The sequence below is a fragment of the Macaca nemestrina genome, chromosome 3 (assembly GCF_043159975.1).
Source record: "Macaca nemestrina isolate mMacNem1 chromosome 3, mMacNem.hap1, whole genome shotgun sequence".
NCBI lineage: Eukaryota > Metazoa > Chordata > Mammalia > Primates > Cercopithecidae > Macaca > Macaca nemestrina.
The window spans coordinates 99,408,151-99,435,801 of record NC_092127.1 but is presented as its reverse complement, the minus strand read 5'-3'; the positions used below and the strand labels follow the sequence as shown (position 1 = coordinate 99,435,801).

General features: G+C 35.8%; 1 protein-coding gene across 7 annotated transcripts in view; it reads right to left on the bottom strand.

The window, feature by feature from the left end:
• Positions 1-1,443: 1,443 nt before the first annotated feature.
• LOC105479623 (synuclein alpha) overlaps positions 1,444-27,651 on the bottom strand; it is a 112,687-nt gene continuing 86,479 nt past the window's right edge. For all 7 annotated transcript variants that reach the window (XM_011737686.3, XM_011737688.2, XM_011737685.3 and 4 more), the window contains 2 exons: positions 6,258-6,341; positions 1,444-3,710 (listed from right to left, as the gene is read on the bottom strand). In XM_011737686.3, the coding sequence (XP_011735988.1) occupies positions 3,678-3,710; positions 6,258-6,341 (117 nt within the window). In that variant the 3' untranslated portion in view covers positions 1,444-3,677. The remainder of the gene's footprint in view (positions 3,711-6,257; positions 6,342-27,651) is intronic.

Sequence of the window (27,651 nt, the reverse complement as noted above, 5' to 3'; positions counted from 1 at the left end):
TTCTCTTAAATAGCTCTGTGTCCTCGCTCAGACACTATGTGGCCAAGGGGCTGAGAGCACAGACTGTGGTACTGTAACATTGGGCCTCTTGGCTCTGCCACTTACTAGCTGTGTGGCCATGGGAAAGTTATTTAGCCTGAGGGTGCCTCCGTTGGCTTATGTATAAAATTAGAATCATAATGGAACTTATTAAGGTTGTTTTGAGAATTAAGTGACTTAATATTGATAAATCACTTACGTCTATATTTGACACATAATAATTTGTCTAAGTATAGCCAATAACAGGGACAGAGCTCATGTGAAAATGTCAGCCCTGTTGCACTCTTGCCCTGCCCAAGACAGAAAGAACTAAATGGGATGAACGCATTCCAGATAAAACGCAGAGTTCCATTAGTGTGTGGACGAGGCAGTCTGTCAGGTTTACAGACTGGAAAAGAAAATGTGTTTTCTTCCTCAGTATGGATTTAGACGGCACCATCTTTGAGAATTGATGGTTGTCTTTGAGATGTGTGAATGCGTGTGTTTGCGTTTAATCCAGTAGTGAAAAGGAAAAGCTGTTTTTCTTTCTATATACTCACTCACGACACTCATTATTTCCAGAACACTTCATTTCTACCACCACGTGTGTGTGGGGTGTGTTTTCTACACCAAGCAATTCTCCCATTCTTTGTGGCTATCAACTGGGTGTCCCATAATTCAAATCGGACATTATCTACCTGGAGTTAGCATTGACCCACAGGTTAAGGGCTCAGTTTTACAAAATTTTCCCCCTCCCCACTGAAGATGACAATCACAAATGATGAGTCTTCATGTTACTCATAACTTCTGTTTGACTTGGCTACAAATCCAAGGTCTCTGCGGCCCTCTCCTCAGATTTGATAATTTGCTAGTGTGACTCACAGACTTCAGGAAAACAGTTTGCTTACTAGATTACCAGTTTGTTATAAAAGGATACAACTCAGGAACAGCCAGATGGAAGAGATGCACAGGGAAAGGTATGGGGGAGGCGTGGGGAGCTTCCATGCCTTCTCTGGACACACCACCCTTTCCAGCACCTCTGCATGTTCACTTACTTCAAATCACTCTGAATCCTGTCTTTCAGGGATTTTTACGGAGTTTTCATCATGGAAGCATGGTTGCTTATTAACTCAGCTCCTCTTCTCTCCTGTCCCCAGAAGATGGAAATGGGGCTAAAAGCTTCAAGCTTCTTATCATGGCGTGACTTTTCTGGTGACCAGCCCCAGTCCAGGAACCCAGCAAGAGTCCCTTCATTAGAAGAGAAGATACTACTCTCGCCCAGGGACTTAGGAGCTCTGTGTCAGAAAGCAGGGTCAAAGACCAAATATTAGAACAAAGGATGACCCTAGCACCCCTGCCACTCGGGAAATTACAAGGGTTTTAGGAGCTCTTTGTAAGAACTGGAGGCAGAAACCAAATACATGATTTCATATATGTATATATTTATTATGTCACAAAAAGCTACATACTGGATGAGCCAGAAAAATGAGGAAACATATTTGCATCTCACACTAGTGGAGAGATTCTGAAAAAGACCCCACTTGGAATACCAAACCACACATTAGATTGTTCTGCTCCCAATTGTGTGCCAAAGTGCACTCTGAACTGTTTTGGTAAAGCCCACTGTGGAGTCATATGAGGCTGAATAACTTGGGAGAATGTATGTCTGCAAAATAAACCTAGGACCGGATTGATCCTCAGGCCACTTGGCAGGTGAAAGTCTCAGGAATGAATGTGAGACAAGCTTCCTGAAAAGGCTTCTATGACTTATAGAACTTTTTGTTAAGTGTTTGGTCCCAAATAAACTATTAAGATATATAAACTACAAAATAATTCACTGCTCATAAATAACTACCAGATAAATATTAAGGGAAGAAACACTTTAAAGGAGAATTTGTATCCACATAAATCCCTAAATTCATGGTCACAACTTTACTAATCTCAAAATGTTCTGGGTCATTGCTGTCAGTCTAGTTTTGTCCTCTATTTCTTCATTTAATGCCAATACTTCTAATTTTTTAAAATATGCTGCTTTAGGTAGATTTAAAATATATCCTAACAGCTATTTTCTAACCTTCCTGAAATATACTGTTCAATAAAAAATCCTTTCCTTGCTTAAACATAACTTAAATAAAACAAGAAACTTACCATTTCTCTCCAGTGTAAGATGACACATGCAGCTTAGCACTCTGTAGTAGTCGCTTTTCAATTAGGTAAAAAAGGAAGTTTCTATGGTAACCATCCTTATAGTCACTCATTCCTCCTTCCTGCCTCACCAGTGCCCAATATATATCACATTACTCATGAATACATATAAACTGCTAGCATGTCTAGAATATTCTGTCTTGAAATTATACTTTCTACTAGTGACTTTTAAAAATGACTATGCCCCAGAATAATTAAAAAGAGAAACCAAAAAAATTTTAAATTAATTTATATAGAATTTTTCACCATCAAGTTTATTTTCAGCACCCATGGGGAGTTAATAGATCTTCCCTGAAAGAGAAAAACCTTTCCCAAGGAAAAATCCTAGAATTCATATATTTGGCAACATTTAAAAGAGATCATGAAATTTTTATCAGTCTGGAGAACTGATCTTCTTTAAGGTGATCCTGATAGTTCCCAAAGGTGTTTAAAGGCATTTCCTGGAAAAAAGGGGAGCGAGAGAAAAAGGAATAGAGAGAGAGAATTTTTGATGATTTTTTTTTTAAGTGGGGACTGCTGAGTTAAACTAAGTTAACCACATTGTCTCAGAGCCTTGAATGTGCTAATATGTGCTAAAGTGTCTCATGGATCTCTAAGGAGGATGTAGTCAAAATCATCTTTTACACTGCTTCGTTCCCTGGAGCCCACTTTTTTTTTTTTTAATCACAGCCACTTAAGGCACCACAAAACACACTTCTGGCAGTGCTGCTTCAGGGAATTCCCAGTGTAGGGTTAATGTTCCATTTTCTCTACCTCTTCTAAAATTCCTCCTTCTTCAAATGCCTATTAATAACTTTATGTCCATTGTGTCAGTTCTCAATGCATGTTGCTTATAAGCAAGATTTTTATTATTAAAGTGAGATGGGATAAAAATAAAATTTTGTTTGCAATGAGACGACATTTTATTTTAATTCTCACCATTTATATACAAACACAAGTTAATAAAACACATCACAAAACGGTAAAATTTCATAGTTAGTATTTATAGGTGCATAGTTTCATGCTCACATATTTTTAAGTATTATATATATTAACAAATTTCACAATACATCATTATTCTTAGACAGTATCATTAAAAGACACCTAAAAATCTTATAATATACGATAGCAAATCACTAACAACTTCTGAACAACAGCAACAAAAAAATAGTGAGGATTTAGAAATAAGTGGTAGTCACTTAGGTGTTTTTAAATTGTTTTAACATCATAGATTGAAGCCACAAAATCCACAGCACACAAATACCCTGCTACCATGTATTCACTTCAGTGAAAGGGAAGCACCGAAATGCTGAATGGGGGCAGGTACAGATACTTCAATCACTGCTGATGGAAGACTTCAAAATACACTGTAAAAACTTTGAGAAATGTCATGACTGGGCACATTGGAACTGAGCACTTGTACAAGATGGAACGTCTGTCAGCAGATCTCAAGAAACTGGGAGCAAAGATATTTCTTAGGCTTCAGGTTCGTAGTCTTGATACCCTTCCTAATATTAGAAAAATAAAAAAGACAGCACGCACTGTTAGTGTAAGTTTCAATCATGCATCAGCACTGACAGCCAATGAGATAGGAAATGGCTCATCACTTACATTAAAATTTACACTCAATGTTTTTGCAAATATTCTGCAATATACATTATCTTATTTTTAATAGTTGTGTATTTCCTGTCCGATATAGACGTGAATTGTGGTAGTAATCAGTTAAAATATCTAGGTTCTAATCCAGATGTACCATTTAATGATCATATACCTAGTCTGGTAGGACAAATAAGTTGGACTGGCTGATTCTCAGTTTCTTCACCTGTAAAATGTGAGAATAAAATCAAGCGGTCTATAAAGCCTTTTCCAGGGCTAAGACGCTCTAATTCTCAGAAGGAAATTAAGACGTTTGAAGGCGAGGTACATTTTCCCTACTTTCACTCTCCCACTTGAAAATTTCATCTTCATCTATGGCTTCAATTATTAGTTGTATTTCAGACCCCAAGCTCTCCATACAATATCTGGAAAGCATCCACAATACAAATATTAATGATGTAATTAAAGGGGTCAGATTATTCCTCCTAAAGAGCAACTTTAATAATATCAGGATTCTGCTTAAAAACAAACAAATAAGCATATCTTCAATAACTGAAGTTGTTTTCTGAATAGAACACAAACTTAAATGACAAGATTGTCCTAATACTCTATAATTTGTCTTTGACCCATAGCTGCAGGTTCAATCTATCACCATTTTCCTTGTTCCTAAGCTTGAGTCATAATTATTTACTATTCTCAGACATATCCATTTGCATTCTCAGACACATATGCCTTTGCTTCTGATATTCCCTTGTGCCAGAACGTCCTCTGTTTGTTTTGCCCTACCATATCTCTTTCCTTTTCCCACCCAGATCAACATTACCTCCTCAATAAAACTACTCCTGATTGATTGAAACAGATCCTTTAAAATGTTATACTTTTTAGTATATCTTGTATATCTTTGCTCCTGTGATGCCTGGTACATAGAAGGCAATCAATAATGTTTGTTAAAGGAAGGAATCATAATGAAGAAATGAATGAATGAATTTCTATTTTTTTCATCAAACCTACCAGACTGTAAACTCCTTATATCCTGGTAATGTCAATTACACTATAGTTTTCTATAGTGTTTAGTACTGTGTCTTGCATAAAAGACCCCAAAATATTGGAAATTCTTATTAGGCAAACAATTTAATCTCAATTTCTATAAATTGAATTATTATTAATATGCTGTGTGTGTGTGTGTGTGTGTGTGTGTGTGAGTGACAGTCTTGCCCTGTTGCCTAGATTGGAGTTCAGGGGTGCCATCTCAGCTCACTGCAACCTCTGCCTCCTGGGTTCAAGCAACTCTTGTGCCTCAGCCTCCCAAGTAGCTGGAACTATAAGCATGTTCCACCATGCCTGGCTAATTTTTGTATTTTTAGTAGAGATGGGGTTTCACCATGTTGGCCAGACTGGTCTTGAACTCCTGGCCTCAAGTAACCTGGCCACTTTGGCTCACAAAGTGCTGGGATTACAGGTGTGAGCCGCTGCACCCATCCTTGATATGCCTTTTAATAATGCCATGAGGAATAATACATAACCTAACCACAACATATTTGAACTCAATTTTTAATGGAACCATCATACAGTTTCTTTTCTTGTGATATCTTTGTTTGGTTTTGATTATCAGGGTAATATTGGTCTCACGGAATTAGTTGGGAAATGTCTAAATGACTCCTATGTTGTGTAAGAGATATTAGTTGGTGTTAACTAATTAGTATTAATTCTTCCTTAAATGTTTGGTAGAATTTACCAGTGATGCTGTCTCGGCCTGGGATTTTCTTTGCATGCAGGTGTTTTTTTTTTTTTTTTTTTTTTTTTTTACTAATTTAATCATTTAATCACTTCACTGTGTTACAAATCTATACAAATCTATTCAGATTTACTATTTCTTCTTGGGTCAGTTTTTTTCATCTAACAGTATTTCCTAATTTCCCTTTTGATACATTTTCTATTAAAATACTTTTGTTTTCAATAAAAATAAAATTAACAATCATACGTTGTTTAAAATGTTATACTGGAACATATCGATTGTTGCAAATCATACATTTATCTTTTCATTCTATAACTTGTGTGGGTAACTTTTATTTTACTATGCAATCATCCCACTGGAAATGTATGGCAAAAAATAATTACCTTCCTTTGGCATTCCATTGATTTCCCTAACTTTCCATTTAGAAACTTATTTTAGAAGGTATAGTTTCTAAAAATATATTCTCTAATGCAGGAGTTAGGAAACTTTTCCTGTAAAGGGTCAAGTAGTATTTTAAGCTATGTGGACTTAGAATTTGTGTTACATCCTCTCTTTCTCCTCCTCCTCTTTTTTTTTGGACCCTTTAAAAATGTAAAAACCATTCCTAGCTTGAAAGTTGTCCACGTAATGAGCATGTAGAGAGCAAATGATTCTCACTAAGCAAGAGAAATATGACAATGACAGGTTTTTGGTAGTGTTAGAAAGATTCAGCTTGGACTCCTACCTCAGAAGGCATTTCATAAGCCTCATTGTCAGGATCCACAGGCATATCTTGTAGAATTCCTTCCTGTGGGGCTCCTTCTTCATTCTAATATTTAAAGTGAGAAGCACAAACAGAACATGATGAAGTAGCATTTTTCACTTTTAAAAATCAGAACCATGTTTTGGAAAAATCTTACATATAGGGATGTTGGCCAGGGATGTTGAAAATGGCACACTTTAATATAAGTACTGGCATTCTAAACTCTGCAATGCCTTTGGGGAAACATTGCGGCAACATGGGTTACCAACCCTCAAAGTATGTAAAGTTTTTGCTCAAGTAATTCACTATTTAGGAAGTAATCCACAGCTATAGTCCAAAAATATTCTTCACAAGATCAATGACAGCAGGAAACAACATTTTTACAATTGTTAACTAAACGTTCAATGAATAATGAAGAGTTAAAAAATTATTGCTGGGTGCTATGGTTCACTCCTGTGATTTCAGCACTTTGGGAGGCTGAGGCAGGTGGATCATTTGAGTCCAGGAGTTCAAGGCCAGCCTGGACCACACAATGAAACCCCAAGTCTACTAAAAATACAAATAAATAGCTAGGCATGGTGGCACATGCCTATGACCCAGACACTTGGGAGGCTGAGGCAGGAGGATCACTGGAGCCTGGGAGGTAGAGGCTACAGTGAGCTATGTTCATGCCACTGCATTCCAGCCTGGGTGACAGAGCAAGACCTTGTCTTAAAAAGAAATGATCATTCAGCTACTTGGTAGATTATGATAAAGACATGTATTACTATTACCTGAGAATTATGTAACAACAACCTATTTATGGTATAATATTTAGCAGACTATAAAGTGTTATTTGTATTATAGATACAACCTACACACATTTCAGATGCAAAGGTAAAAAGTTTGGAAGAAAACACAATAAAATATGAAAGTTATTTTGCTGGATAGTTATGTATGTTATTTTGACTTTTTTCTAAGTGTTTAACTTTTATAACCATTTATAATGTAAAAGCATACATATTTAACACAATGATTTTAAATGACAACGAATACACAAATTCTTTTCTGAAATTTGAAGACTGAGACTATACATATTGAAGGGAAATAATCAAATACATGGTCAGAAAGTTTTTCTAGGTATCTCTTCCTAGACAAAGAATACTCAAAACTCAGCCTGAAATGGTCATGGCTTTGTTGATATTCCTCACTAAATACCTTTTGTTGCTTTGCATTTATTTTAGCAAAGTAATTATAAGAAGATAAAGTTAACTGAAAATTCAAAGAACAGAGAGGCAATGTGAGCCTAATGGACTCAGAGGAAGGGATCAAATAATCCCTCAGCCAATGAGGCTGATTTTCAACAACATGTCTGATGTAAAAAATCCTCCCCATGTCTTCACATGAAAGTGACTGACAGGGACACTGAAGTATAAGGAAATGGATGACGGTAAGAAAAGGTCAAATTATGGTAGGTGGGCAGAGAAGCTTATAGATCATTCTGCCCTTGCCAATGCCCTTTCTATAAACTAAAAAAATCCGAATAATAGATACATTAAATAAAATATAAACCACCCCAAACTACCTCACTTTAAAATGTGGAGTAAAGACTGTTTTCATAGTGTTTCACTTCTTGGTACAAGTGAAGGATACGGGCTCTGCTGCGGGGTAGCTAGGCACAAGGCTTCCATGTCACAGGACTTGAGCTCAAGTCCTAGCTTCTCTAGATGACAGAGCTTTTGTGATGCTGAGAAGTTTCCTATGCTTTTTTTCTGCGTGTCAATTAGCCTTAGTGATCAAATGGGGCAGCCAAACCTTCTTTACAACTGGGAGAAGCAAACGACATCATTAACTTTCTCATTAATATTTAGATTACTGTTAGGATAGCCAAGTATAAGGGAAATAAGGCAATTTTTTTCATGCATTTTGAAACTGACAGAGATTTGATTTTCTAATATAATTTGTTAGAAAATTTTGATATGGACCAGACAAGTAAATATGGCGGACCTAGCCTGTTTGTTTGATGATCAAAAAGGAGTTGTTATGGCAGAACTAAGACTGATGGATGTTACTGGATATGTTTATATGTTATTTGGCTGAACTTTGAAGGATGTATGCAGATGTGCAGGTTAGGTGAGTGTGTGTGTCTACATGGTTCCAGCCTGGGTGACTGGGTGTGTGTGAGAGCACCCTGCAGTGATGAAACAGCGTCCTGTCCGGGGTGGGTTCCCATATTGCTCCCTAAGCTGCCAGGAGAGGGTCCAGCCACCTGCGGTCTCCACTGGAATAAATAGGTAAGTTATTTGACTTGTTTGTATTAATCTTTCATAAACGTATATATAGCTCACATTAATTTCAGTGTTTAATATCAGAAGTGATTTATCTTTATTTAGGAGTTTGATGGTGTTTTTGTGACCAGAAATTTGCTATAGGAACTTAATTCTTGCTTATATCAATTGCCAATGGTAAAACTGGTTTTGTTATACATTGTTTTGCTTCAAGTCACAGTTTCCAAGAAACTATTGATGAAGTTAAGTGAGGATTTACAGTATTATCTGCCCTCTGATGGAAGTACATACACATCACCATCTTAAACCAAGACCATACTAGTCTAAGTGGGCTATTGTTCACTGACCCAATAACTTCATCAAATGGGAACAAGTTACCCTAGGGATAACAGCGCAATCCTATTCTAGAGTCCAAATCGACAATAGGATTTATGACCTCGATGTTGGATCAGGACATCCTAATGGTGTAACCGCTGTTAAAAGTTCGTTTGTTCAACAATTGAAGTCCTACCTGATCCGCGAGGTCAGGAGATCAATAGTATCCTGGCCAACATGGTGAAACCCCATCTCTACTAAAATACAAAAAATTAGCTGGGTGTGGTGGCGCGCCTGTAATCCCAGCTCCTCGGCAACCTGAGTCAGGGGAATCACTTGAACCCAGGAGGCGGAGATCACAGTGAACCCAGATCACACCATTGCACTCTAGCCTGGCGACAGAGCGAGACTCCGTCTCAAAAAAAAAAAAAAAAAAAAAAAAAAGAAAAGAAAAGAAAAGAAAAGAAAAGAAAAGTCCTACACGATCCAAATTTGAATTTGATTCACATTTAACTATCACTGACAACTTACAGCAAATATAAGGGACGAAAAACATGTTCACTGTTCACATCACTGGCTACAATCAGCAAATTTTGCACTGTGAAAAACTACACAAGACAAATAATACATCTAATTTCACCAAGTAAATTGCAACAAAAAAGAAGTTAGTGGGAACCTACAGATTAAAGTAGAAGTGAGAGAGAATTAGCCAATTGCAACCTAAGAACCTTATTTCATTCGTTTTGGGATCCCAACATAAGCAAATGGAAAACACATATGAGGTAGTTGGGGAAATTTGAGCACTGACTGGATTTTTAAGAATTATTGTTTATTTCTTTAGGTGTGAAGATATATTACAGTTTTACTTTAAAAAGTTCTTAACTTTTACAAATTAATTGTTTACAGATCAAATAAGATATCTATCTAGGTTTGGGTGGGGGGAAACTGGTGGGATATAGAAGAAACATGAGTTTAATATTTCCTCAGTTTTAAAAAGTATACACAGTAGTCTCCTTTTATCCGTGGTTTTGTTTTCCATGTTTTCGTTACCCACCATCAACTGCAGACCCAAAATACTAAGATATTTTGAGAGAGAGAGGGAAAGAGAAAGCAAGACCATACCCACATAACTTTTATTCTTGTTATAATTGTTCTCTTTTGTTATTAGTTACTGTTGCTAATTTCTTACTGTGCCTAGTTTATAAATTAAACTTCTTCATAGGTACGTAAGCATTGGAAAAAACAGTATATGTAGGGTTTGCTGCTATCCGCAATTTCACGTGTCCAAGTGGGGCTTTCGGAATGTATCCCTGCAGATAAAGGAAGATTGCTGTATGCTCATTTCAATGGTTATTTCTCTAACTATGCTTTTCTGAATATGATATGTGATCTCAATTTGTTGACTCCATAACATTCACAGATTTTAAGCATACTAAAATATTTGGCAGCTATCCCAAGAGAGAATATAACAACAAACACTTCATATGACCGTCAGACACAATTTTATCCCTATACCTGTATATTTACTGTTTCATAAGCCCATCTCTAAAACCATTAAGTGTTATCTATAAAGAAATATCTTACTAAATTTCAACTCCAATTTATAACTGTGCCTAATTATAGTTTGGCTGTAACAAAAAAGAACATTAAAATTTGCATTTTATGAGTATTAATGACTTGTTTTCAAAATGTAATCATGCTTGAAGGTATGAAATGCACCTTCTATTTATTTTTACCACAAACAAGAAAAAAAAACCTTCCAATATAACAAATGTTAAACACTTTTGAAAAAAATCAATTTTTTTCTCAAATTTTTATTACGATATTATATTAACCCAGAATATGTTAGGGCAATAAAATAAATGAGAAAAATGTCTTGATTTTGGTATATGCCTGTATGCTTAATAAGAGATCCTACAGGGTAGGATATAGAGACATAGTAATAAAATACCTTTTATTCTCTCTCTACTACACCCTATCCCTGGAATATCTGTAGACTTTTTTTTTTTTTCCAAATGAGATTGTTTTACGAACAGTGAAATAGACTCAGTTCAGTATCTTACATCTGCATTTGACACACAGAAAGAAAAATGGTTATCAAAAAATTACAATGGAATGGCCTTTCATTGCTAATAAGGAAAGACTTAAAAGCTATATCAGGAAACAGAAATGGCTGAGACTGACCTCTTTCACCCTAAAAAGCCTATTCAAGTTCTTTTTAAATAAACCTGTAGGGTTGAATAGCCAATATAATCAATTACCAGCTGGTACTCGTCTCAGCTGAAGTGCTCTATAAAACAGATCATGAGATGAAGTTCACAGCTAATAGTTTATTGGGAAGTACAATTCCAGGGAAGTGAAAGTGAAGGAAAAGGGAAGTGATACAAGGAGAAGTAGGAAAAAATTTCAGCTTCTGTCTTTAGGAATACAACTACAGAATTTACATAATCTTTTTAAATTTCCTGTTTTGAACCATATTGTATTTAGATATCTAGTAATACTTTCTGTAAGGAAATTATCTTTATTCAATTCCATGACTCATAACTTTAATTTTATTATATATTTAAAATGACACATAATAAAGGTAAAAATTGCTTTCCAAACCACATTCTTCTAGAATCATCTAGGGTCCTTGTTAAAAATGCAGGTTTGTAGGGCCTTGTGAATGTCTTGTTAAGTATGCTCTTTGGAAACCACTGCCCAACATCACTAATTGTTTGTAAACCCTGTGGTATAATTTAATATAGAGTATACCAATGTACTTGCTGTCAGTGTGAATAAAATTTTTTTAAAAAAGATACGTTCATTTTGAAGTCCATCAAACGTTAGTAAATGGCGAGGGTTATCTGAAGACACTGGGAAGTAATCCGTGGTGGTCGTTATAATGGCAAGGTTTCACCAATTATCTGGTATCTATGCTTTGTCAAAGTTAGAAATGTAGAGATAAATTTCTAAATTTAACTTTTTATGTGGGAAGAAAAATTGAAGTTCGAGGCTGGTTGGTCTTTGGTATACCTAAAGAACAAAGAGGAGGTTGGAGGTGTTGTAAAAAAGAGAAACGATACACATTGCTCTTTGAGAAAGTTCATTGGCACTAGAAAGGTTCTGGGGAGCTGGCAAGCTTCAACTGGTGAGTGACAGTGGTGGGCAAAATTAGTCCTAGAACTGCAGCAAGTTTTTTCAGCAGTTACAGAAGAAACTGGTCCCAGGTTACAACAGGCAGCTTCAGCATGTGGACTTGTAGAAAATTACACCTGTGGAGTAATGTAAGGTTCCTCGAATGCTTTTCCTCCCAGGCTTCTTGATTGTTTTAGTTGGGTATAACAAGAATGACCCAATTTGTGTGATCAACTTTCACGGCCTTAAACATTCAGAGCAGCAGAAGCACACTTTCTCTTTTCCCCACTGCTTTTACACTGGAAGATATTTGGGGTAGAATCATTGTTTTGCTGCATTATTGAACAATGACACTTAGCCTCACATAATGGAATTAATACCTTCACTCAACAGCTCACACCATGAGGATGAAGGAGAGAGATGGTAACCAAAAAGATAAAAGAAGAAACTAAACAAGAAATTTGACCTAAGAGGAAAAAAGGTTCCACTTAAGCACACACCAGTGTTCCAAAATGAAATCAAGCCCAGAACTCCTATTTAAATAAAAATAACATAGATGTTTCAAAAATGTGAATATTCTATACTTCCCTACCTTAGACAGGGGAGTGTGTACATAGTGTAGACAGTATATTTCACTAGGAAAATTACCATGTATTTTACTGATACACTTAAAAATGAAGGAGACAGACATGAATATCTTGTTAAAAAGCAAGGTAAAGATACATTTCATATGTTCAATTTTCTATTGTCAATTCCTAGTCTGCTCATGATGCCATTTTGGGGTGGGGAACAGGGGCATCTGATTCAAAATCAAACTAATCTCATTTTTTTTTAAAAAAACTAAAGAATTTTATTTTTAAAAAATTGAATTAAAGCAAACTTTGGATACTCTGGTTTCTCTTGAGGTCATATAAATCCTCTGCCTTTTTAAGAGATCTGTGTGGAGAGGAACAATTCTAGGTCTTAAATGAATTATTGAGGTCTTGTTTTGGAAAGGCTACATATTTTGTTAAAAAATATAAGATTTCAAAACACCTAAAACTTTGGACAATGTTATTTAATCATCAAAAGCAAAACAATATGCATATTTCAGAAATAACTGTATATTTTAAGTCTTACTATTATGTATAAGAAAGAAAAATATGAAAAGAATGTAATGATTATATTTATTGTTTACATATTCTAAGAAGTGTTTAATTGCATCCTAGTAAGTATATTCTGTCACATGAGAAGTCATAAAAGTTGGCATGTTCTGCTGTATCCAATGCCCAAAAGATAATAAAGCATGATAAAAGTACACTTAATGAACCCCACCTCCTTTTCCAATTATATATGGTTAAGTTAAAATTCGAATTTTAATTTTTGGGAAAGTACAGTTATGGCTTAGATCTAGGGTATAATTAAAGTGGCCAAGGGACTTAGTTCATTTAATATTCTATAACTTTAGAAATGCATCAAAGTGGCAAACTCCGCATTAAGAGCTATTTGCTACCAGGGGCCTGTGGTTGAAGTCCACTGGATCCACCTGTTTTTTCTGAGGCAATATGCAGACAAAAGATAAGGGGAGTTGCAACATAATTTGTAATATTTAATAGATTATAATACAAGATAAATTACAATATATTATAAATATAATTTATAGCATTACATCTAGTGAGATAGATGTAAAAGTGAACAGGTAAGTGAAAGGGCAAGGCATAAGTCTTATATAGAGTGACAGGTCTGGTACAGTCCTACTACCAAATCTATAACTATAGTATTTTGAATATTTTGCACTCTTTCAATGTAGCAGTATTTTAGGTTTGGTTGGCCTGACTTTAAAACAAGATAAAAAATTCCAAGTTTTAACAATGTAGTGACCTACTGTGTTTTAGATGTCAGAATCTATAATTTTCTATCAACATTTTCTACTCACCTGTACAAGATATGCCTTAGAATGTGGGAACACACACAAACACACACACACTCACAGACACATACACGCAAAGTACAGTAGACCACTGATGATCTCTGGTGCCAGTTCCTGAGACCATTTTGAATGTTCTACTTAAAAAGTGCAAGTACAGTTTTTGTCATAAATTATACATCCTATGCTATTATATATGCTAAGCCAAACCTAGCAACAAGGCTGAGTGAAGATGTGGCTCCTGGGTCATATGCTAGGCTTTCTTTCGGCAAATGGACTTACTCTCCCTCAGTTATGTTATATACCTACTCAGATCAGGTTCCAGCAAATGTACAAATTACTACGTCATCAGCCGTCTGGATCACTTGGGAGTAGTCACATTGGTGAATGCCGTAAGTCATATTGTAAATACATTATACATAGTCCATATGTACAGATTGAGAATGCAAATCTATTTTAATTGATACCTTTAGAGATTCCAGTCTTACACATAAACAACACATATTTAGAAGCTATTTATGCTCTACTTTGTTTATCTTTTTTTTAGAGGCAGGGTCTTGCCTTACTGCCCAGGCTGTAATGCAGTGACACAATCGTAGCGCACTGTAGTCTCCAACTCCTGGGCCCAAGTAATCCTCCAGCCTCAGCCTCCCAAGTAGCTGGGACTATAGGCTTGCACCACCATGCTCAGCTATTTAAAAATTTTTTTTGTAGAGATGAGGTTTTACTGTGTTGCCGAGGCTGGTCTCAAACTCCTGAACTCAAGTGATCCTCCTGCGTCAGCCTCTGAAAGTGCAGGGATTCCAGGCATGAGCCACTGCACCTGGCCCGTGCTCTACTTTGGATAATCAGTTACTATCTTACTCATTTTCTTGCCTTTTGCCCTTCTAGCTATTTCTTTAGTCTCGTCAATCACCTTATATACAGAGAGAAAGAGAACAGATGAAATAAAAACTACTTATTTCACTGTTTTTAAAGGTTTGGCAGTGGAGGAGAGAGTAAAGCTAATATAGGGGGTTATTTTTGAGAGCTATTTACTAGTTTTATCTCTGAATTCAGGCTTAAACACATTCAACCATAAATTAAAAAATAATTGGCAGATAAATCAGGAATTGGTACAAAATCATTTTTAAGAAGAAAATGTCATTATATAGCAAAGAGGTAGTATGCTGCTTTAAATCCTCATTTTCCTTGGCAAGCTTAACAAGCAGTGCAGTGCTTGCTGTATTTATGATAGTGCCATGCAATTAGCTGACTCACCTAATAAGACTTCACAGCACAGCAACAACTGCCAGCTCTTTTTTTCCTGTTACTTGGATAGACTTGGTTGAAAATACTAATGCACAAAGGGAAATCTGGGAATAAACTATTTTCACTTTTCATGTCTAAGGGTTGATCTTCCTCTTCTATGAATAACATTTCTTATATATGTTAAACTATATTCAAATTTGTTTACTATTTTAAGTTTTCATGGATTAGATTCTTGAAGGTCAGCCCCTTGGGTCGTGACTGAATAAGGCACCAACAATGTGAAGATGGGTCAAGCTGAGAAACGTTTGCTCTTGTGCTGAGCTCAGAATCAATGAGTCATTTCATGTTTGTAAATACAATGATATTTGGAGGCAGGTCTTGAAAGCAGCAACTGGGTGAGAAATCAGTGGGGAGGGTAGGCTTTGACAAAGTAAGAGATAAAGAGTCTGCTTTTATATTTTAGAGAAACCCAGGGAATGCTGAAAAGCTCATAGGAAAGAAGAAATATGCTGTCAAGATGTTAGTGAGCCAAGGCCCAGGAGTTTGCTTTCAAAAATAGATGAGAACCTGGACTTAATATGTGACTGGGAGAAAATACTTTAGGCAAAACAAACTACTCATATATAAAAGGATGGGCTCTGAAGCAGAGAGCGAGGGCAATAGCTTCAAGATCAGTGAATTTAAAATCCAGAAGTATCTTCTCTAAGATGTAAAAGATTAAGAAAGGCTTTAAGATAGATAGAGCAGGAATAAAGTAGTCAAGTGCATGTGATACCCCAAGGTCCCGGAAGCTCCCATACTAATAGAAACAGACACCAAGTGAAGTCTGAGGGGCCCTCACAATCTGATGGAAAACTCTTCAAGTAGGTCTCAACCTTCAGGCTAGAATATCTTTGCTTAGCTTTCCCAGCCAGAGGACCATAGTGGTTGATTTCAAAAGGAATTGCGATTATTCTACCTTGTAAATTCTCTCATTGTAAAGTTTTGTCACAATTTGTGTTCCTACTTTCTTTTAGTTACCTAGAAAATGTTTTCCCTGAAAACCTCTATCCATGCCTCAACAGATAGGAGATAAAAAAGGAATCATCTTACAAGATTATCAAGAAAGATAATGGGCTAGGTTTATCCTTAAAAGGTTATCCAAATGAAATATTAAAATTCTTACTCTTCTATGTTATTCGGACGTGGACTAACAATAATAGTTAATGTTTATTTGGTGCTTACTCTGTATTTGGTACCATTTCAAGAGTTTTATATGCATTATTTGATCTTAAAAAACAACTCTATGAGGAAGTTACTACTGTCTCCTTTTTATCAGTGAATGAACAGAAATAGGAGGTCTGGATCCAAAGCCTACACTCTTAACTATCAGGCAATATTATTTGTTAAATGTCTTGAAAAAAATCTGTGTAGTTACTAAAATATTATGCTGGGCTGCTTATTAAGGTAAAATTATGTTTTTAAAAAATTCATCCTTTCCAAATGCAATGTTAACTATTCTATGATGAAATATCAGAACTATCTCTAGTACCACTGTTTTTATTGGAAGAAAATAGGAGGTCAAAGGAAATGTTTATATATATATATATATATAAATGTGTGTGTATATATATATGCACACACACACACATATATGTGTGTATACATACGATTTTTTGCAACGGCAAAAAACAGATATTTTTAACCTTAATTTTTAAATCTGCAAATGCCAAGTTTATCAATTTTTCATTATAGGAAAAAACAGTTTGTTATAAATTCAATGCATAGCATTTTCTGGTTTAAACCTTTCCATTATTGTTCTGACAGAATAAAGACTATGAGATTGTCAGAAATAAATTGTTCATTTTGTTTCCTAAATATGTGGCAAAGACGCTATATGTTTTCTGTTTGTTTGCGTCTTTGTTTGTTTTAGAATGGTTTGAAACATCATCACTTGAGTTTCTTCAAACCTTTTGACCAACCAGGAAAGCTTTTGCCTGGGCACAGGCCTTATCTTTCTTAGTGTTATACTAGAGATACTAATCCCTCCCAACAATTTCATTTTGATTACCACAATAAAACATAATGATCCATTAAGTCCATGGGGCAGATGTTTATTTATTTATAACCCTGCCTTATTCCACAGAGAATTTAAAGAGGAATACAAGATTATTTCCTCATCACATCAAATGAATATATTTTATTTTGTCTAATATTGTTTTTTCTTTTTCTTTAACTAGGCACTAAATGTTTATATGTATTATTTTAATTACTTTTAAAGCATCCATTATTTCTGGATTACATTACTGAACTCTCAATAAATCAATACTTAGTTCTGTATTTAATTTTTTCAACAATTTTTCCATCTTTAATTTGGTTCATTTATATCTCCCTTTGCTGTTTATTGAATAGAAACTCTGATTTTTGTAGCAGAGGGAGAACAAACAAACAACACACAAAATATTCTGTATTTAATGCTGCAATTGTCTCTACGGTTGCAATGTGTAGGTGGGGTGCATTCAAGTGGGCTTGTGGTATTTGTGTGTGTGTGTGTTGGAAGAATATATATTGAGGATGATTCTTAATTCTATTACTTCCTTGAGAAACTGAAATTGTGGCTACACAATCACTCTAAATATTTTGTATCACAGTCCCCTCCCTTCAACAATTGTATACAGTACACTATTTGTTGGAAGTGCAGGAGAAAAAGGGCATTTAAGAGCATGAGATTTGGTGGCAGATTGACCTATGAGTAGATGGTACCAGTGAGATCTTGAGCAATGTAAATATTTCAACTGAAAAATGGTAACGATAAAACATTTTTCAGAGTGGTGTTGTATTAAATGAAATGATACACATAAAGTAGCCTGCAATGACCCCTGCACAGTCATAATATCAAATATTTACTGAACATCTACTATGTGCCAGATTATTTTAAGCACTTTTGAAAATATAAGCATTTTGATAAATGTTTATCATATATTGTCTTAAGATTACATTGTTCTTGTATTTCATCTTATTGCTAATTTTATTTTTTAAAAAAACCTTTTTTTGGAAAGATTTGAAACGAAAAACCCAACTATTTAAAAAATGGAAACTTTTCGCTGGCACAGTGGCTCTCACTTGTAATCTCAGCACTTTGGGAGGCCAAGGTAGGTGGATCACAAAGCCAAGAGATTGAGACCATCCTGGCCAACATGGTGAAACACTGTCTCTACTAAAATTACAAAAATTAGCTGGGCATGGTGGCACATGCCTGTCGTCCCTGCTACCTGGGAAGCTGAGGCAGGAGAATTGCTGGAACCCAGGAGGTGGAGGTTGGAGTTAGCTGAGATAGCACCACTGCACTCCAGACTGGTGACAGAGCAGACTCAGTCTCAAAAAAAAAAAAAAAAAAAAAAAAAAAAAAAAAAAAAAAAAAAAAAGGAACCTTTTGCCTTACTTCATTTGCTAGCCACTTTCAAGTCTGCAATTAAGCTCAGTGTTTTGCCTTTCTCACACTGTGCACAGGTCCTCTTCTTTGTTTCCCTTCTCTCTGTTGCCTAGGAATACAGCCAAAAACTTGAGTAATAGATGATAGATGAGTCTGTTGCATCCTAAGTGCATCCTAGTGACATAGATAAGAAGCAAATGCTACAAAATTATAGGTGCAAACTACAAGTTGTGTTTTAATTGCTTTTAACAAGTACTTATAAGCAGAAGAACTGTGAAAAGTCTAACATTCTGTCTTACTTGCAAGCCTGCCAGTTCTTTGGGTGCTGGGCAAAGACACAATAGTGCTAGGTCAGAGACAATTGACTTTACTATTCACAGTAATAGCATTAGCAAGAGTATCATGATTTTCTTGCACTGATTCCTCAAGCCCCAATTCCCATGGAAAACCTCAAGTGACACCTCTGTGCTCAGTGAGTTGCATCAGAAAAGAGGAACCCAGAGCTTAGGAAACATGGATATTTTATAATGGCCAGTAAAGATGTCCCTTTGCTTCAGAAAGAGGCACTACCTCTATCCAAGGCTGCCAGCACACCTGCCTTTTGTTTTAGAAGGATAAATGATTTATATCTTCCAAGGCTATTCACTATATAAAAAGCTAATCCCAAACAAAAGGCAGTTACTGACTTGCTTGTAAAATGTGCAGAAATGAGACCCCGCTTGAATGTGGGCAGCTGACAGAGGGACAACGGGTAAAAATGATTAGGTTTTGAGCTTGACCAACTAGGAAGATAATTATTAGCAGTAGAGAAAAAAAGAACAAAGTAGATTTTAGGGAGATAAGTCATATTTTAGATAGGTTGAGTCTGAGATGCCTCCATAAATATATGTTGAAAATAAGGGATTACAGTTGAGAGACTTCAGAAATATATATTTTGAGGAGTTACACTATAGAGGTAATTGAAAAAGTCATCAGAGTTCATAAAATTAAAGTGAGAAAAAGAGGCCAGTGAAGAAAAACAAGATGGCATCACATGAAGAACTTTCTTAGGAAGGAAGGCAGCAAAGAAGAAAAATTGGAGACGTAGTCAGAGATGGAAGATGAAAAAGGAAAATAACAACATTTCAGAAATGAAATGAAAAAAGTCTTTCACTAAGTAATTGGTACTACTACTTGTCAGTTTCAAGTGCTGACAAAAAATGGAAAGAACCACACATGTGCACTTCCAGTACTACGTATTTTATGCTTCAGAGATACATACCTGTTTAACAAAAATGTGTTTTTTCTCTAAGTGTGTTGAATAGCCCAAAAAAGATGGAGGTAGAAGTCAGATTTCAGGAGCTAAAGGAACAAGAAGGATCATTGAAGACTGTGATGGTAGAAAACATTTTGACAAAGAGTTGTGCAACGAGAAAGTTGGGTTTGGGACAATTTTGAGGGTAACAATTGGGGATTTGAGTAGAGTTTTTGCTTCTGTTCTTTAATTGTGTTGTCTTCCTTTTTAAAGAAACCAAGAGACTGTTAATGTAGTAGGAGCAGAGTTTCACGATACAGGGCAGAGACGGGGTTGGTTGACAGAGAATTGTCTCAAAAGAGAGGAAAAGAATGGAGCCAAGAACAGAGGTGATTTTTAATTTGGGAAAGGTGGGACATGTTAACATGAGTCCAGAGAACTAAAATGAGCTTATGGCATTCAGATGCTGAAGATGAAGAAAGGAAAGGAAGGAAAAGGAGGGAATTTATATCTGTTTATTGAATACTCTTGTAAAACAGTTAATACTCTTGTAAAACTTTTTACTGAAGATAAGATAAAAATGTCAGAGGTGTTTTGCCTAAAGTAACAAATATGATAGTCAAGCTGGGTTCAAAACCGTATCAGTCTTATGCCAAAGCATGTTTTAGTTGCTGTTGTGTAGTTGTGATTTTAACGGAAGTAGAAGAGTTTTATAATGGACTATCTGAAAAATAAGATAAAATATCAATTAGAAAGAAATAAAACAACTGGTGAGAAGCAGTGCATGCAAGCAGAATCTGAGTATCATCACTTTTTAGTTAAACTAACCAGCCCAATATCCTGATTTTTCTTTAACAGGCAAAGAAGTTTTGAGTCTTTCCCATAGACCGAGTTCTTGTGAACCATTTTACAGTAGTAATGGCATCCAATCCCATAGATAACAATAACAAAAAAGCACCGTTGCTGCAGACCATTCTGTTGCCAGGGTTTCTCTTCCCTGGTGGCTTTCTAGCTAGTTTGTAAACAAATAATTCAGGTGGCCCTGTCATGTTACATTAACTAAAAACCAAGTCTAAAGCACACATGTAATAACATATATGTGTGCCAACTGACTTGCTATCAAATTCCTAAATCATAGAATTAAAATTGAAAAGTAACTGTATTTGGAAACAAGAAAAAAGTCACTTTGACGCCCAACTGATGTATATAAAGGAGATTGTGCATATGGGTTTTAAAATGAGATGAAAATTGAAATTTGATCTTTGAGATTAAAGACAATGTTATGTAAATCTATTTTTATTTAATTTTTCTGAAAAATATTGTATTTGTTTTATACCCTCTTGCTATATAAACTTTTATTGTTTTTCTTACCCTCTTTTTTTATTCCTCCTAATTTTTCTTAACTTTGATATCTCTGAATTTAAAGTCCAGAGAATGATTCATCTTCACTAGTCCTATCTTTTCCAGTGCTAGTATTTTTTTTCTTTGAGCTGTGCCTTCCTATCCCATTTTTCAGATCTCAAACTATAATTTGGTGTGGAGTACCCAGGTATCTCATCTTTGAAGTGAAGTTGTAGGCAGCACAAAGATGATTTTATTAGAACATCCGCTAGATCAGAATGGCCAGTGCACAAAATTTATTTTCGTAGCAGACTCAGCGAATTTAACCTGGAAGAAAATGTCTGACTCTGTTGAATTTTCTTAGGCGAATACAACATTTGAAAGTCACTGAATGTTTCAAACAACATAACAGCATTCAGATAACAGAATTGTGTTGTTGTTCTCATGTGTTTATGTCCAGAAAATAAGCAGATTGGAGCTTCTCTAAGATTAAAAGTCAAAACAGTATTACAATTCCAGCCCAGATTTGACTACCTAATCATTTAAACCTTTGTATCATCATCATCATCATCATCATCATCATCATCATCATCATCATCACCACCACCACCATCACTGCATATTCATTAAGTAAACAAAAAAATCCTTTAAATTAAATGGAAAAGAAAATATCTGTGTAAATAGATTAAAGTGATTCCTGCTCATCCCTCCCTTTCTCCCTGGGGCAGGAGACTTGAGTACATTGAAGGAATTCATAGGGTTCCTTGGAGTAACTATGAAAACCACAGTGATGAACTAAATGAATGTTTACATCTAAAGAAAGATATAAACATATTACATTAAAAGGTGGCATGATATAATGGTATATCATGGTATATCACTGATTAAGAAACATGAGGCCACTTTCATGTGCCACTGATAAATCATTATAATTTGACATAGTAGATAATGTCCCTATATTTCACTGGCATACCTGGAAAATGAAGACTTTCAAAACATATTTCTGCCAGTTACAGTCAGGTATTGCAAAACAAGTATTTAGTGAGCATCTAAACTGAAGCTTAGAACTTCAGTTTTATGGTGGGGCGCGATGGCTCATGCCTGTAATCCCAGCACTTTGTGAGGCCAAGGCAGGAGGATCACTTGAGATCAGGAGTTTGGGACAAGCTTGGCCCACATTGTGAAACCCCATCTCTACTAAAAATACAAAAATTAGCCAGGCGTGGTGGCACGCACCTATAGTCCCAGTTACTCGGGTGGCTGAGGCAAAAGAATGGCTTGAACCTGGGAGGTGGAGATTGCAGTGAACTGAGATCCTGCCAGTGCACTCCAGCCTAGGCGACAGAGTGAGACTCCATCTCAAAAAAGTAAAGAACTTCCATTTTATTTTCTTCATGGCATAGCATAATAGATGAGTTAACAAATTAATGAAACAGATTGACATGTGTTAATTGTAATCTTATACAGAACAGAAATCATTTCCATAAAATATTTAACCTGCATGTTACTTCCCCTAAATCTCTCTGTAGCTGATGTCCCAATTTCCCTATTAGCTCTTCAGACTTGGATGTTAAGCACTGTGCCTTCCCCTGGACTTCTCTTTAAATGTCACAGCTATTTCTGGCAGGTAAGACTGTTGCTTTGGTTAGTGTGAACACACACCACTGTGGATCACAAGGCACCTGAGAGAAAAGGCTGCCAAAAGCAGAAAAATAACTCCGAGAAAAGAAACAACAAAAAAAAAAACACAGGGTGCTGAAAAATACAACAGATATGCATTTGTATACTTATGACCTAATTTATGTCAGTCATTAAAAGAAGATAAGGTGTTTAGAAAATACAGTGCTGTTTATGGCTATACTTAATATTGTGACCACTTAATACAAAGCAAAGCATTCTCGCTTGCTCTCATGAAGGAGAGTGCAATTTAGAATTGAGAGCTCAATTTCTAAGGAGGGTTTATGCACTCTATCTTGAGGCACACCAAGGAGATTGAGTTTACCAGTTTAGAAAGCACTGCCATAATTCAAGTCAGGGAGAGGGCTGATGGAACATTTTTTAAAGATTTTAAAAGATCATGAGGGCAAGCTGGCTTTTAACAAAAACAAAATATTTCCATGTGGCTTCTGGCTGACTGAATTAATAAGGCCCAGAGACTGATCTGAAACCTAAAGCCTTTAATTTTTATTGCAATGGAGAAAAACGGAACATTATTTGACTATCAATTGTGAAGTTTAGTAAAAAGATTTTCGCTAATGGATGGTTTTAATATTTATGAATGTGATGGTTCAGCAAGTTTTCTCCAATGTTTTGCAAGACCACTAATTAATAGTCATCTTTACAAATGGAACATGTAATTGTCTGATACTATTTTTTTGTTTGCCAATGCTTAATACTTATTTTGAATATGGTTTATTATTTTCTCTAAATTTCTCTCCTTATTTCTACCTGAGCATTTCTTAATTTTTTTCTTCAGTCCTGTTATTCTCACTGTAGGATTTTTAAACCCTGGTATATTATATTAAAATCCTTCAACTGTGAATTCAGTAATGTTTTGAGTTCCAGGGATTCATCTGGCATTAGGCTGACTTTGTCACGCATAAACATCGACATGAAAGAAAAGATTTAAGAAATGAAAGGCCTGAATCAAAATAAGAGGTCAAAATTTCCAGGGTGTTTTGTGTCTTGAAAATCTTTCTGCTATGATTACCTAAAGCCTGTGGTTAGATAATTATTGAGGGACTTTTGCAATTGTCCCTTTTCTCTACATAGATCACCACATTAATTAAACGAGAGTCTCACTGGGGACAGGTTGCTGTTCTGCATCTTTAAGTATTTTTAGTACTTTATTTTCAAAAGAGAAAAAAGAACCATTAAGAAGAAGATTGCTTCTCAGTCAAATTTTCTGATATAAAGATATTCTCAAAAGACACACACACACACACACACACACACACCCCCACCCCCCAAGGCTCTGGAATATGCCTTAACAATCTTCTTTTTGCACATTTAAAAAAGGAGGTCATTATGAAATTTGCACATATTTTATGACCTGTAATGTATTTCTTTGATCTGATTTCACTTGAGCTAAATAAAATAAAATAAATATAAATCAGGTGCTTGCTGTGATCAAGATGCTAAAGTTATATTTACAGTGCTTCATAAATGTAAGGTGTTAAAGCTTAGTGAGACAAGAAGTAACCTGATAATTGATTAGCCAGGGTGCTATACAAATCTACCAAGAGGGTACCTTCCAAGGTTACTGCAATTATGGGAGAAAGATCCTGGCTCCTGGCTACAGAAATGCCAACTAAAGTGTTATCCACCCCACCCCTCACTCTGGAGGATGCGTTAGGATGACATTGCACTGTGTCAAAATGAAAATACAAACGAAAGCAAATAAACTGTGCGGTAAGAACTGACTCAGTTTCCTTATCCATTTCCCAGTTACCTTTTTTTTTTTTAAAGGCCAGTCTGCATGTCCACCAGGAGAAAAGGGACCCACGTTCTTCATCAGCCCATCCTTAGATCCTAGTACATATATGCACCTAGTAAGTGCTGAGCGAATATTCAATGAATGATCGCACATTTCCTATGAGTTCTTCGTTGATTATCCTTCAACAGAGCTAACCTCTCTTTCCTATGTGCTCAGTCAAATGCTCTCCCGTTGGATTGAGTTCAGCATAAACTGCCATGTTTTGAGATGATTGGCATAAGCAAATGTCCTCTCCTGGGTTGTGAGAACCTAAGAGCAGGGACAACATCACACTCATCTCTACTTTCTACAGTTCTTTTGTCCACTGTGTAACAAATAATGCCAAGTGAAAAAGGGAAAAATGAATAAATTTTGTAAGATGCCAATGGAAAAAAACAGAAAATCAAGAGTTACTGAAAGAAACCACTAACTCCATTTAATTGTTTTAGACTACGTGATACATAGCCAGTATTAGGATTCAGATCCAAAATAAAAGATACTAGTGCCCCAAGAAGATATCATAATTTGTTAAAATAGGTAAAAATGTATATTATTCAATATTAAACCTTTAAACCACATTTCAAGTTTTAAAAAATTTGTCTTCCTTTTATGCATAGATAGTAGTAGAGCATTAAGAACACCATGCATAGCTATCACCTGAGGTGTTGATTGTAAATGCAAATTCCTAGGCTTTATATAGTAACTACTGAATCAGAACCTTTGGGAGTGAACTGACAGGAATCTGAATTTAAAAAATAAGATCGTCAGGTGATTCTTATGTATCTAAAGATAACTGCTTTAATACATAACAAAGAAACCCAAAGAGGGACACATGAGGATTATTTCAATATATCTCCTTTTGCAGAGATTAATAGTAAATGTTGTTTTATCTGCTGTTCAGAATTTTACATATGCATTGGATGATACATCTTCTTTTTCTGACAAAAAGGCTTTGAGAGCACAGGCTTCTAGGAAAGCCCATGTGACTCTATCAATCAAGACTCAATCAAGACAGAGAATGATTTCCACCTTCTAGACCTTACTCTCTTGCAAAACGGGCTTTCAAATCTCATTACTGATGGTCCCATCTTTTATTATATTTTATTACTGGTGTTATCAATGGGATGCTCGCAGCAGCTTAAGTATGTGGATAAAGAAGGAATGCACAATATACAGTACTGAATAGTTTTAAAAAGTGGTCTTTCAGAACATGTCTGTATGTGTGGGGGCCCATTTAGCCATATGTGCATACCAGTGTGTTATTTATGTTGAAACCAATGTTTTACATTAATGGCTGGAATTCCAGAAAAACAAGAAAATATTTGTATTTTCTAAACCACTAAAAGTTTAGTGGAACTCATTAACAGTCTGTATCTTCTCTGTTTACTTCTATTTCAGAAGTACCTTTTAAGTATAACAGCTAGGGGTACACTTTTATAAATGTATGATTTGAACACAATTACAAGAAATATTCAAGGATTTTTTTTTTTTTTTTTTTTTTTTTTTTTTTTTGTAGACGAAGTCTCGCTCTTGTCACCTAAGCTGGAGTGCAATGACACGGTCTCGGCTCACTGCAACCTTCGCCTCCCGGGTTAAAGCAATTCTCCCGCCTCAGCCTCCCTAGTAACTGGGATTACAGGCGCCTGCCACCATATCTGCTAATTTTTGTATTTTTAGTAGATATGGGACTTCACCATATTGACCAGGCTGGTCATGAACTCTTGACTTCAGTGGATCCACCCGCCTCGGCCTCCCAAAGTGTTGGGATTACAGGTGCCCACCGCACCTGGCCAATATTCAAATTTACACAGGAAAAAGAATACTTTCTCTACATAACCTTTACTTATTTACTCATAAGCCTCTAGTTCTCTCTGGATTTGACTTTAAATCTGAACACATTTCCCAGAAACGAATATCTTCTGGCTGACTTCTATTAAAAATTCAGACAAAGAAAAAAACCGAATACAATGGAGAGAGAACATAATACTCCTTTTCTCCTGTTCTATCTCTCTACAGCATATCACCTCCTCCAAAATCAGTTCATATCTAACTCCTAGTACATTTTAAGTTAAAAATACACATGCACACAAGTATATGTGTAAATATACATGTTTATATCACACATATGTGTGGGTATATATGTGTGTGTGTGTGTATGTGTGTGTGTATACATATACTTTCTTACAGGTGACTAGAATGCTTTTTTGGAAGTGGTTTTGTGGGCTATGTGATGTCTCTATTGTTATATCTTAAAAGTTTATCTTTGTTTGAGATGGAGCCTCCCTCTGTAGCCCAGGCTGGAGTGCAGTGGTGGGATCTCAGCTTACTGCAACCTCTGCCTCCCGGGTTCAAGTGTCTCTTGCGCCTCAGCCTCCTAGGATTGCAGGCATGTGCCACCACACCTTCCTATTTTTTTTGGCAGGGGTTATTTTTAGTAGAGACAGGGTTTCACCATGTTGGCCAGGCTGGTCTCGAACTACTGATCTCAAGTGATTGGTCTGCCTTGGCCTCCCAAAGTGCAAGATTATAGGTGTGAGCCACCACACTCTGCCAAAAGTTTCTTAGCACTCATTCTCATGAGAAAAATTGCTGAAAACTTGGAAATAAAGAAAGAGAATGACTACATGTCCTTTAAATGTTATTTTTAAGGGGCTCACTCAATGACTATTAAGTTATCTAAGATAAAACACCTGATTTTGACATTGCCATTAACTTTTTTATTAGAGCCCCCAAATCTGCACATTATATGTTAACTTGTACATTTATGCTCAGTAGAAAACATAATTCCATAGGTTACTGCTATTATTAATCAAATATTTATCAGATTTATATCTATTAGCCAATTCTTTTTAGAATTCCTTTGACTCACTGTTTCTATAAATCTTTATTCCTCAGATATTCCTTTAAACCAGTCTTACCAGCTTATTGGCTCCACTATTAATTAATTAGTTGAATAAAATCTTTGAAATGTGCTTATTTTTGTATAAAAACAATCTCCTTTACTTTTCAGAAACTATACTTGAGCACACTGTGAAAAGATAAATTGCTAGGTTCAACT